We start from the raw sequence: 12,805 nt of genomic DNA on the forward strand, positions 1-12,805 counted from the left end.
TGTCACAGTCCAGAAGGGCTCTGCATCCCCCTCACTGATCTGGTCTTGTCAGCTGCTATTTGAAAACATTAGCATCTCTCTGCTGTGTGGCTCCCTAGCATTCTGCCAAAGAGCTGTTTCACAGAAACGATTTCTAGATGACTCATGAAGCCAGACAGCACACTCTTGTCATCTTCCAGCACCTGGAAAGGACATCCGTGAACTGGGGGGCTGTCTCAGAAACACAGCCGCGCAGCTGAACTGGCGGCACAGGGTTATGGAGGCAGTAGCTGGCGGGAGACAGAGTGGAGGTTGCTTTTCCTCCTGAACGGCTGGAAGAACATAATGCTCGCAGAGCTCCACATTTCGCACCAGCCGGATCGTCAGGCCTTTTCTAAGCTTCCATCAGGTATGCGAGTGCTGGCGATCAGCAGGATTAAAATGAAAATGGTTTCTGAAAGCACATGGGGTGCTCGGTCTCCTGAAGTGTGCAGAAGTCAGCATGTTCAGATTGAATTCGGAGGCATAAAATGTATTTCTCCATCAGGATGGGAAGTCTCTCTTTTTTTTTTTTTTTTAAAGATTTTATTTATTTGACAGACAGAGATCACAAGTAGGCACAGGGGCAGGCAGAAAGAGCGGGGGGGAAGCAGTCTCCCCGCTGAGCAGAGAGCCTGATGCGGGGCTCGATCCCAGGACCCTGGGATCATGACCTGAGCCGAAGGCAGAGGCTTTAACCCCTTAAGCCACCCAGGCGCCCCAGGAAGTCTTTTTTATATGAAAGCCACCAGCCTCACTTAATTTCTTATCGTGGTGATTGTGTTCACTCAAAGCGTTTCCAGAAATAACTGGTATATACATTTAGCAAAAAATGGAAATGGATTTAAATATATTGAGAATACAAAGAGACTTAAGGTAGTGGTAGATGGCTCGGCCCTCCATATTCAGATCAGTATTTGCTATGGTAGCCAGCTGATGGTGGGGCAGAGAACTTGGAATATGTTATGAGGATATTAGGAAAACACATAACTGTATGGAGTACAGAACCAACAACCTTAGAATTTTGAATAATATTGGGGAAGAGTGAAATATACCCAGTTTCTTATTTGGTTCCTTTTACCGAGTTCCTGGAAACAGCCCCTTGGAGGATGACAGTGACTCCCAGGGTGCCCACACAAAGGTAAAGGATAAAGAGAGTCGAAGATCTGCAGACAGTAGTTACTCTCCCTGGTAGATTTTTCAAAGGACAGTGATAAAAGGGAAGGACATCTCGAAAGCTACCACCCATAAGACAGCGGGCTGTAGTAGATGGGTAGTAATTCTACCACCGGGATGTCTTGGCCAGTCATCTTTAATTTTTAACTTACCTCTCTCCTACCCCCAGAATTATCTGTTTTATTTGTATCTCCGGTTTATTCTTTTTCTGTTTCTCTATTAAATAAAGGGGCTTTTTTTCCCTTCTTAATTTTAAAATCAGATGAGGCTAAATTCCTTCAAAAAGCAAAATCATTGAAATTAATTTGCTTTCATTTCATGGAGATCCCAAGTAATTTTTCCCACTTGAGGTAATGGGTCCGACTGGAAGGAGAGAGTTCCCCATCCATTACATCGAGGGGTCTGGAACCACGCACTTGGAAGGGAGGTAAAACCCCCTAAATACAAGGTTTAACTGAAAGAGTCAGAGTAATGATCACTCTTAGTAATAGTTGAGACTCTGAGCTTAGCAGGGCTTGATGAGTTATTTCTGTGAAGATAATAAAGACTTGAGGCTTTGTAGGCTTTGTGGTCTCCCGTCTGCTCAAGTCCGCCATTGGGGAAAGCCCATACCATGGATGTTCCATAAGCAAATCGTCATGGCTGTGTTCCCGTCCCACTTTGTTTACAAAAGCAGGCAGTGGGCTGTTTGGCCCACAGGTCTTAGCTTGCCAACACCTGCTTTCAAGGACAGGTGGGGTGCTGTTAGGTTACCTCCAGACCAAGGGACTTGCCAGCTGCTTCACCGCTGACGTCACTGCTCAAACTCCCCACTCTCATGGGGAGATCCGCATTCTCTCAGGGAAAAGGGTCACCAGGGTGCAAGGCCCCTTGTATTTTTATTACTTGATGGGCTTTGACATTGCTACTGTTGTCTGTAAACAGCCCTCCTATCCTCCTGATCTTTCTTGGAAACACGCAACAGTTGCTTTGAACAGAGCATAGAGCACATCCTTGCCTCTTGGCAGCAGGTAACGTCGAGTTCTCTTATTCTCAAACATCAAGACCCAAAGAAAACATGAAGAGAATGGAAGCAAGACAAGATTTATTCATTCTATATCTTTCCTTTTTTTTAACGGGTCTTTCAGGACTGATTGTTAAGAATGTGGGACCTTATTTATTTGAATGGAAATACTAAGATAATTACTTTTAAGTTACTTTAGGTCAAAGAAGAATCAGTCCCAGAAACATTTTGCAATTCTTCCCAGCATCCGTGTAGTGTAGGAAATCAGTCTGGCATTTGTGATTGCCCTCTTATTTGCAGGAACTAGGAGTAGAGAGGGTGCGTTAGGTCTCTAGGTTTATGTACTTGCTCAGGATACGACTGTCAGCCCTCGGTTTTCTCTCCAGTTACGGTTTTGAGAAGGTGGCACACAGCAGAATTCCAGTCACTGAGCTCTGTCTCAGAGCCCCTTCACGGTCCTTTGCTCTCATGGGCATCAACCTCCAAGTCACACACCTCTGTCCTCCTTCCTAGTCCAGAGCGTGCGCTGCCTTCCGCAAGTTCAGCTGGACCCTCTGCCCAAGACACTCACCCTGGCATTCGCATCGCAGCTAGAGAAGACGTCTCCCTGCCTCACAGAACCCATACCTGAGGCAGACCTTTCTGGAGTGGACCCCAAGCTCGTGTCCAATCTGCTGCCCTTCCAGAGAGCGGGAGTCAAGTAGGTTCTCAGGTCTTCCTCTTTCCTAGACTTCGTGACTCACACAAATTGGGTTCAGATGCTCCTCCCTCTTTTGAGAACACTGATCTTGCATGCACATCTGGAAGCATCTAGGCACTGCCCAACCAGGTGTGCTGTAAGCAAAGCCTGATTATAACCATTGATTTCAAATTCCGGGAGTTAATCAGGACTCTGGATCGCAGGTGTGCAGAAACCCAACTCAAGACGGGTTCAAAAAAAGAGATTTTTCAGTGTGCGTAGTAGAAAACCAAGGGTCTCCAGAGATCTCATCAGAACTCTCTGCCCCACTCTCAGTTTGGCTCTCTCCTCTGTTTGCTTTGTTCTCAGCCAGGTGCTCCTCAGGTGTGGCAGCTAGGGCACAGCAACCCAGCGGAGACACTCTTTCCTGATGGCCAGACACTGAAGGGCCTGGAATCTGGTACCCATGCCAGGACCAGTCACTGGGGACTGGGGAGTCTTACTGGTGAGACCGGATGACAGGCCCACCCCTGGAGCCAGCTGGTAGGCCCCAGTCCCCAAGTTACTTGGACTGAGAGTGGAAGGTGTTGGTTTTCCAAAAGAAAGTCAGGGTGTTCTTTTTATAGACAGAAAAGAAGATAAGCCCACATCGTGATCTGTCCTGTTTTCCAGAGCTTCTCAGGAGAAGCCAAATGACAGGTGTGAACTTGCCTTCTAGTGAAAACACTGGAGGTCAAGGAGAGGAAAGAGATGGTAAGAGCTTCATCTATCATTCAGCAGTGTGGCTGGGGATGTAAGCCAGTGTAAGGAAAGTAAGTCCTTGTGGACCTGGTGAACAAAGACAGCCTGCCCACAGGCAGCCTGCTCATGAGGTTTTGGTAAAAGCTTGACCACTGTCTTAGTCAGGGCTTTGTTCTGAGATTTGGGCAGTCGTACCTGCATTCCCGTGGTCCCAGCTCTGTTCACACCCTTTCTCTTGTTTTCCCTCCCAGTTCCATCTGTCTCAGATAACACACTTTGCACAACTTCATCTTGCTTGAGAGGTTGCCCACCCCCACCCATGGGCAGCCTCTGTCTCCGGTGCCCAAGCTCCTCTGGGCCCCGTGAGAGATCCTGGGCCCGTGTGGTATGTTCCACCTTGCCAGTTAAGCCGTCACCGCCAAGAGGCTCTGTGTGGAGCCCCCAGGCCTGATGTGAGCCCGAACCAGAGCCCGGCCAGCAGCTTCCACCTTTTTCCTTGTGGTACTTAGAGCCTTTCTTTGAAACTTCCAGTTAAATCCAGATATTAACTGTCATCCTCTGAAGAGGAGGATTTGGGTATTAAAGAACAAGGTCTGGCAGTTCCAAGTTGGTCTTGTAAGAGCTACAAGGAAAACACCCTTAAATTCTTAAATTTATGGAGTAAAGTCTCTAAGATCTAGATCAGGTTCCTGTAACGTCTAAAACATCTCTTTGAGCAAATGAGTGAGGTGAGACCCAGCATGACAGTCATGTGCCCAGAGTCACTGAGCTTCTAAGAGTGGAACGAGCTGAAAACCACGTTTTGTAATGATGAGCACAGCCCCTGTAGTCCTCCAACTGTCCTGTCGGAAATGGCGTTCAGCTTCTTTCTCTGTTAGGCAGGCATTTCCTTTGTTCTCTTTTTTGTCCCCTTTCCACTTTGTTCCTTAGTTGGGCTACTTCAAAGCAGGGAAAAAGGAAAGACCACAAAATTCAAGGGTCTGTTCTGTTTTGAGAATGCCTGGATGGACAGACTACAGGGATGCGGCCAATGGCCGAAGCAGAAGGTACTCAGGTGTGTTGCCTAGGTGCCCCCCCCCCCCCCGCCCTGGCCATCAGTTCTGTAAACTAAATAGTGAGGTTAAAAAATGAATCTTTCCACACTTGCTCCCCCATCTGTGTGGAGAGTCGATCCTGGAGATAGTCGAGAAGATGTAACCAAGGCACATGTGCCGAGAAGAGGCTGGGCCCGTCTGAGAGGTGAGATGGCCCCACTCTGGGCTCCCTTCCTTGCCGCTGAAGGCATATGGTGGTCATGGCCGGGGGTGCAGAGGGGCTGCTACCTTCCCTGGTGGGCCGCCATGGTCACTGGGGGGACAGAGCAGCGCTGTGACATGATGGGTGTCATCCACCGAGCCCAGGAGGCTGGCTCCTGCCACCCGCAGACACACTGCTCATTTTGCTGCCTCTGCTGAGCGGACGCTGGCTTCCAGAGGGCGGACAGCTCAGAGAGGCCCCTGCAGCTCCTGTCAGCCGTGCTTCTGCTGATTAGAAGGGGCTACACACACTGCCTTGGCTGTGTGAGGAGGAAAGAAAAGGGGCTCTTCGACTGGCTTATTCTCGGGTTTCTGGGCGAATGATCAGTTTTTCAGAAACTGAGATGGAAGAGGGCTGGTGTTTGGAGCAGGAGACCAGACATCTGGCACTTGGGATCCTTTTCCCTTTTCACTGATTCATTCGTGAGTCAAGCAAGTCCTTTTTAGCGTTCATCTTGATTGGTTTTTTTTCTGTGGGGTAGTAGTTAGAAGAGAAACACTACCCAGTACGTACGATGGTGCCAGGCCCTGTAGTTGGTGTCCTAAACATTAACTCTGTTAAACCCTGACCTTGGTCTCGGGGGCAGGCTCTTTTATTCCCATCTCATGGCTGAGGCACTGAGGCACCAGGAGCTGAGGTAACCTGCGGGAAGGTACCCAACTGTGAAGCAGTGGAGCTGGGATGCCCCCCCAGGCCACTCGGGCTCCCAGAGGGTGGAAGAAGGTCCCCTTCTTCACGAAACATCAGCAAGAGTTGTCACGCTGGAGGGCTGAGGGGCCCCAGCGTCTGCTGGTGGAGGAGAAGCTGCTGAGGCTGTGCTCTCTGGTAGATAGACACCCTGGTGCTGTCCTCCCCTCGGCCTGTCCTCTTCTGCAGCCTCCTCTGTCTTTGCCAGCTCCTTCCTTTTGCCTCTGTGCTGAATGTCCTCTCTGACCTTGAGAAAACCTGCTTTTTTTTTTTTTTTTTTTTTAAAGATTTATTTATTTGACAGATAGAGATTACAAGTAGGCAGAGAGGCAGGCAGAGAGAGAGAGAGGAGGAAGCAGGCTCCCAGCCAAGCAGAGAGCCCGATGCGGGGCTCGATCCCAGGACCCTGGGATCACGACCTGAGCTGAAGGCAGAGGCTTTAACCCGCTGAGCCACCCAGGCGCCCCGAGAAAACCTGCTTTTGATGCCACCTTCCTTTCTAGGCATACCTCTCATGCGAACAAGGCCACCCCTCCTGGCCCCTGTTTAGGGGCTGCTACCGAATCCCCTCCTTTCTCACTCCCCCAGGTCTTGCCTGCACTGGGCTGAGGGCCCACCTCTCAGAAGCTCCCTCCCTTGGCTTGTTTGACCTATTTGCCTCTAGAGCCTCTCTCTACCTTTTGACCGCTATTCCATGTTGTTCCTATTTTGACTCTTCAATATTATTTTTACTGTCATGCTGTAGGCTCCTGTCTTCCCTTTCCCGGGGAGCAGGGCCCGTGCTGTGGACTGCGGTGGCCCACACCAAGTGGTATTGCTTTACGTGGTGGCATGATGGCGGGTTAACCCCTGACAGACATGCTATGCCCCTGTCCTTCCCTCGTCTACTTTCAGTTTTGCCATAGCGAAGAGAGGCCGCCTGCTGCTGGCTGATGACATGGGCCTGGGGAAGACCATCCAAGCCATCTGTATTGCAGCCTTTTACCGGAAGGAGTGGCCGCTCCTGGTGGTGGTCCCGTCATCTGTGCGCTTCACCTGGGAGCAGGTCAGTCCCCCTTGTGTTGTGATTTTAACCAGGAAGTGTCCTCAGTGTTGAAGCAGTCAGCTAACAATTTGGGGATAGGGCCTGGGGGAGCTTTAGAAGATCCTGTGTTGGCTGCAGGAGGAAGGGAGAGGAGGTGGCCTTCAGAGGCCAGGCTCTTGGTTTTCTGAAGTAGAATCAGGTTATGCCCTTAGGGAAGAAAGCAGAGGGGTTAGGAGCTCAGACTTGCCTCTATCTGGCAGCAGATGCTTCCTGAGCACCTCTCATGTCCCCGCTGCTCCCCCTGCTTGCCAGTACCACACAGAGGTTTCAAAATGGCTGCTTCCTTTACGTTCCTGGATCCCGTAGCAGCTGTGTGCGCGTGGACGCAGTTGGTATCAACCCCCTTTATAGATGACAAAACTGAGTCTCACCGAGGTGAAGCAGCAGGCTCACTGGCAGTCAGACCTTGAAGGGGCATCTCCTGAGTGGTTGGCTCAGGTTTTGTGCACCTGGAGAAGGTGGCATGGGCAGGATGGTCACTATCAGCCGGTGCCGTTAGAGCTGGAGAACTCGATGTGCGCACTGCGTTAGCGCTTAGCCATGAGCTTTGTCTTCCATGAACCCAGGGATCAGAGGGCTTCCGTGAAATGAATGCCCAGAGAAGCAAACCTGGGAGAAAGGAGGAGACCTAATTCATCGTCCGTAGCTTTTCCCAGTTCTCTGCTCCTTATGGCAGCTGCCCACTTCCTCACACGTTGGCTTCTTACTAAGCTCCCCCCGTGAGCTGCTTGTGGAGAAGAGGCAACACTGCCTGTTGCTGGTCAGCGGGATGCCAGACATGCCCTTCCAGCTGAAGAGAAAGCAAAACTTGAAAACGTGCATCGCAGCAGTACCTCATTTGTTTTTCTGTGCTTGTGACCTAAATTCCACCACTGCCTCTAGAAACGAAGAGTTCAACACATATTTATTTGATGTGGTTAGGTTCCCACAGCACCCTCAAAAATTCTCAAAAAAAAAAAAGAAAAAGAATCAGGCAGTCACTTAGAGCAGGACCAAAACTGGAGGAAGAACTATCCCTTAACATCACCTTAGTGTCAGCCCAGGGACCCAGCCACTGACAGGCAGGAACCTGATGGCCTTCCATTGTCTCCAGGCACTGGCCTGGGCTAGGGATGGCAAGATTGCAGGAGAGCAGGTGATATTTTTGTCATTATCAGTGTCTTTGGTATATACCAGCATCTGCTAAAGATTCCTTTATAAAATTCCTCCTAAAGCTGGTGCAGCCACTCAGCCATTCTGGAAGATAGTATGGAGGTTCTCAGAAAGTTCAAAACAGAGCCACCCTATGACCCAGTAATCACACTACTGGGTATTTACCCTAAAGATACAAATGTAGTGATCTGAAGGGGCACATGCACCCGAATGTTTATGGCAGCAATGTCCACAATAGCCAAACTATGGAAAGAACCTAGGTGTCCATCAACAGATGAATGGTTAAAGAAGATGTGGTATATATACACAATGGAATACTATGCAGCCATCAAAAAATCTTGCCATTTGCAGCAATGTGGATGGAACTAGAGGGTATTATGCTGAGTGAAATAAGTCAATCAGAGAAAGACCGTTATCATGTGATCTCTCTGATATGAGGAATTTGAGAGGCAGGGTGGGGGGTCGTGGGGGGTTAGGGAAGAAACAAATGAAACAAGATGGGATCAGGAGGGAGACAAACCATAAGAGACTCTTAATCGCATTAAATAAATTGAGGGTTCTGGGGGTGGGGGGTAGGGAGAGGGTGGTTGGGTTATGGACATTGGGGAGGGTATGTGCTATGGTGAGTGCTGTGAAATGTGTAAGCCTGATGATTCACAGACCTGTATCCCTGGGGCTAATAATACATTATATGTTAATTGAAAAATAATTTTAAAAAATTCCTTCTAGAAAGAGTCCATTCTTGCGCTGCAGAAACTTGCCATCTAGTTAGATATTCGAGGCCTGAAATCCACAGACAGCACAGTGACTGTTAACAAGTGCTTCCTTACAAAGGCAGGCCGTGTGGCGTTAGTGGAACGTGAAGGAGTGGATGAGTGGGAGGGCAGTGGAGGCGATTGCTGAATTCATGGGCCTAAGGGCGCCTCTAGTACAGGGGCGTGTGGAGAGAAAGGCGCTGAGTTCGTTTTTCGGGAAACGTTAACATTGTCTACTGAGAGGGCCGCTGATGGGTGGGCTGGGGTCCCAGTTAGCAGCTGCTGGCCAGATCCCCGAGGTTTCCTTCTCCCCTGTCATCCCCAGGCCTTCCTTCAGTGGCTGCCGTCTCTGAGCCCGGACCGCATCAACGTCGTGGTGACTGGCAAGGATCGCCTGACGGCTGGCTTGGTCAACATTGTCAGTTTCGACCTTCTGAGCAAGTTAGAAAAACAGCTAAAAACCCCCTTTAAAGTTGTCATCATTGTAAGTGACTTGGCAGAGTCTTAAGTACTTTATCTCTGGGAAAACTTTCTTCTTAAAATCTCAGAACTTTCATGTCTGTGCTCTCCTGGAGCTTCTCTCTGTTTCCAGGAGAATAGAAATCACTGTATTTTGTGGGGAACTGGCATTTTACTCATCTCAAATAGCAGTTCTCAACCCTGGCTACATATTAAAATCTCCTGGGGAGCTCTTTGAAAGTGTCAGATATTTACTACGCCTGAACTGGGGGGTTGCAGCCCATCTCCCTGCCAGGAGGTCATGGATGGAGGCCAGCTTGGGGACCCTGGGCCCCCGGCCTGAACACTAGGGGCGTCTGCCTTCATCTGGTGGCCTCTCTTGTCCAAGTGTCTCAGATCAAACAGTAAATTTTTTTCCAGCCAATATAAAGATACTCCCTCCCTCCCCAGCCAAAAAAAGTACAGCTGACCCTTGAACAACATGGGTTTGAACTGCGTGGGTCTGCTCATAGGCAAATTTTTTTCAATAAATACAGCACAGTATGGTAAATGTGTTTTCTCTTATTTTTTTTTTAAGTATTTTTTCCTTTAGCTTACTTTATTGGAAAAATACAGTAAGTCGTATAACATAGAAAATACGTGCTAATTGTTATCAGTAAGGCTTCTGGATGTTATCAGTAAGGCTTCTGGATGAGAAGTTAAGTTTTGGGGGAGTCGGAAATACATGCTGACTTTTGACTGCAGGAGGCGGGGGTTAACAGCCCTAACCCCTGTGCTGTCCAAGGGCCAGCTGTACTTTCCACAGGCTTTTGGTCTGTTTTTTTCTTAAGTAGGCTTTATTCAAGTTCTGCTCTCAGATGAGATTATGTCTCTCTCAGTCAGCTGGTTTTCCTGCTTTTCATTCCTCAAGTCCTCTGTGAGGAAAGTCTAGAAAGGCCTGGAGCCGACCACGTGGCAGAACTCAGTGTATTCACAGGGCTCACAAATAAAGATGAGGAAGAGGCGCCCAGAGCAGCTAACCGTGGACAGACGTTCTGGGCCACAGAGCACAGTGGAGGATTTTCAGAAGTTTACCTTTGTTTTTCCTCCCAGCAAAACAGGAATCCACTGCCTCCAGATGATACGTAAGGTTATTCTTTATTCAAACCTGTGAATTTTAAAAGCCCGTGGTATTTTCCTTCTCTTAAAAATAGAATTCTCTGCTGACAGTGGCTTCCCAAATCCTGAGGCTCAGAACGTGTAGTGCATGTCTTATCTAGAAGGAGGGAAAGGAATGCGTTTTTAGGAGGACCAGAAAAGTCAACAAGATCCCGGTAGAGCCTGTGGGTTTCTCAGCACCGGGCTGGCTTATCAGGGAGGCTCATTCATCCGTGGGTTCGGCCAACACTGAGCACCAGCTTCGCACTGAGGGTGTGGAGGGAGGAAAGTCGGCCCCATTCTCCAAGATACCACAGTCCAGTAGACAGACTGACTCATGCTCAGAGCATTAGGATACGTTTTAGTGCCTAAGTCTCATGGGAGCTCAGAGGAGGGAAGAAGGCACAGTTGCTGTCCTCAGGGATCTGCTGTCATTTGGACATGAGAGCCACACTATGTTCCTAGCCTAAGCAAACTTAAATGTCTGTGTGTTTTCACAGCTGTAAGGTAATGAGTCTTTGGGGAAATCATTTCTGGTTTGGCATAAATTCAGGTGTGGCTCTGAGAGCATGTCCGCATACACATGAAATGCAGACCCTTAAAGCAGTATCCCGGGATGGCAGTGATGGTTCTCGAGTGTGTAGGAAGAATCATGCCCTCATTTCTTTTTCTTTTTCTTTTTTTTTAAGATTTTATTTATTTATTTGACAGATAGAGATCACAAGTAAGCAGAGAAGCAGGCAGAGAGGGAGAGGAGGAAGCAGGCTTCCCACTGAGCAGATACCCTGATGTGGGGCTCGATCCCAGGACCCTGAGATCATGACCTGAGCCGAAGGCAGAGGCTTAACCCACTGAGCCACCCAGGCGTCCCAGTGCCTACATTTCTTGTGTGTTCTTCTGTGTCAGGGACTTTACGCATAATTGCCCCTCTTCCCCGAGGCCCCTGAGGCAGACATTGTGTCCTTTTCACCACTGATGGAACCGACAGTGAGAGTGCTCACATGATTTGCCCACCGGCGTGAGGCCAGCAAGATGGGGGCATCATTGATCAGAGCCGGACTGCATCGTGTGTGTCTGGCTCAACACTTCAATCTGCCATATGATTTTTGGCAAGCCACTTACCACCGGTGTTAGTTTGTCTTCAGTTATTTAAGAGCCCTGTCCTTTTCTGATTTCAGAGAAATGTTGCAGGAAGGAATAAAGTGTCAGCTCTAAGATGTCACACTTCTTAGAATTCAGATGGAAGCCACTCCTGGTGGTTAGTTATAATAGTGGAACATTTTAGCCCGTTGGTTAAAAGGGTTCATTCCCTTCCCCATCCTCTGTCTTTCCTGCTGTTTCTCACTATAAACCGTTTCCTTCTTGGCTGTCTTGCGGGCTCATCGTTAGACAGGAGAACGAATGTTACACCCCAGGTTTCTAGGAACAGATGTTCTGACATTTGCGGGTTCATCTTGCACTCCTCTCTGTTGTGCTTTTGAGGACCATTTTGGTTCATCATAGGTGAAATGGAACAGCAGGTTTCTTGCAGATCACCTCTCGAGATAGAGCCAGGATCCCTTCTATGTCCCCATCAAAGGGTGGCCCATACCACTGAGTGCTTACTGGGCTTAGTGGTAGGACTGTTCTAAGGACTTTATGTGTGTTAGCCCTTAAGACTTACGGCAGCCTGGGAGTCAGGTAGCAGTGTTACCATTTTATCCATGGAGAAATTGGCACCGTAGAGAGGTCCATATATACCTGTATGTTTACTGTGTGTGCTCAGGTCCATAGCAGGTAATTTGAATGTGTACCAAAATAGAAATTTCTTCCCCAAATACTAAGAATGTGTTAGTTACTCATTTGGCTTTGGAAAATACGAAAGGGGTGGCTGACTGTCTTCATCGGTAGAGCACATGAGTCTTACCTCAGGATTGTGAGTTTGCATCCCATGTTGGGTGTAGAGATTACTTAAAAGTAAAATATCTGGGAGCGCCTGGGTGGCTCAGTGGGTTAAAGCCTCTGCCTTCAGCTCGGGTCCTAATCCCAGGGTCCTGGGATCAAGCCCCACATCTGGCTCTCGCTCAGCAGGGAGCCTGCTTCCTCCTCTCTCTCTGCCTGCCTCTCTGCCTACTTGTGATCTCTGTCAAATAAATAAATAAAATCTTTAAAAAAAAAAGAAAAAGTAAAATGTCTGGGGAATCTGGGTGACAGATTGGTTTGGCTCAGGGCTGCTCTTAGGGTCCCAAGATTGAGCCCCGCATTGGGCTCCACACTCAGTGTGGAGTCTCCTTGAGTTTCTCTCTCTCTCCTGTGGCCCCTCCCCTCCGCTTATGCACTTTCTCTCTCTTTCCCAAATAAATAAGTAAATCTTAAAAAAAAAAAAAAAGTCTTTAAAAAAGAAAGAGAAAATGCTGTATTCTAGTTTGCTTATAATCAAGCTCCGTGTGATAAACCTGACAGTGCCTTAAGGATGGGCGTTGTGCCTCCATCCCCTCCTCCAGTTCCCACAGTACTTTGTCACACTTCCCTCAGTGACAGCACTTACAACTCCGTCTGCTCGGTTGTGGCGTCTGGTGAGCCCCAGGGGGCAGGAGCTGGGCGCCAGTGCCTCACACCAGGGCGAGGCACACAGTGGG

General features: G+C 48.8%; 1 protein-coding gene across 2 annotated transcripts in view; it reads left to right on the top strand.

Annotated features, from left to right (window-relative positions):
• The window catches only part of SMARCAL1 (SWI/SNF related, matrix associated, actin dependent regulator of chromatin, subfamily a like 1), a 59,096-nt gene that overhangs the window by 12,149 nt on the left and 34,142 nt on the right, over nt 1-12,805 (top strand). For both annotated transcript variants that reach the window (XM_046019801.1, XM_046019800.1), the window contains 3 exons: nt 2,711-2,897; nt 6,495-6,645; nt 8,917-9,075. In XM_046019801.1, the coding sequence (XP_045875757.1) occupies nt 2,711-2,897; nt 6,495-6,645; nt 8,917-9,075 (497 nt within the window). The remainder of the gene's footprint in view (nt 1-2,710; nt 2,898-6,494; nt 6,646-8,916; nt 9,076-12,805) is intronic.

This window comes from Meles meles, chromosome 9, assembly GCF_922984935.1.
Source record: "Meles meles chromosome 9, mMelMel3.1 paternal haplotype, whole genome shotgun sequence".
NCBI classification, from domain to species: domain Eukaryota; kingdom Metazoa; phylum Chordata; class Mammalia; order Carnivora; family Mustelidae; genus Meles; species Meles meles.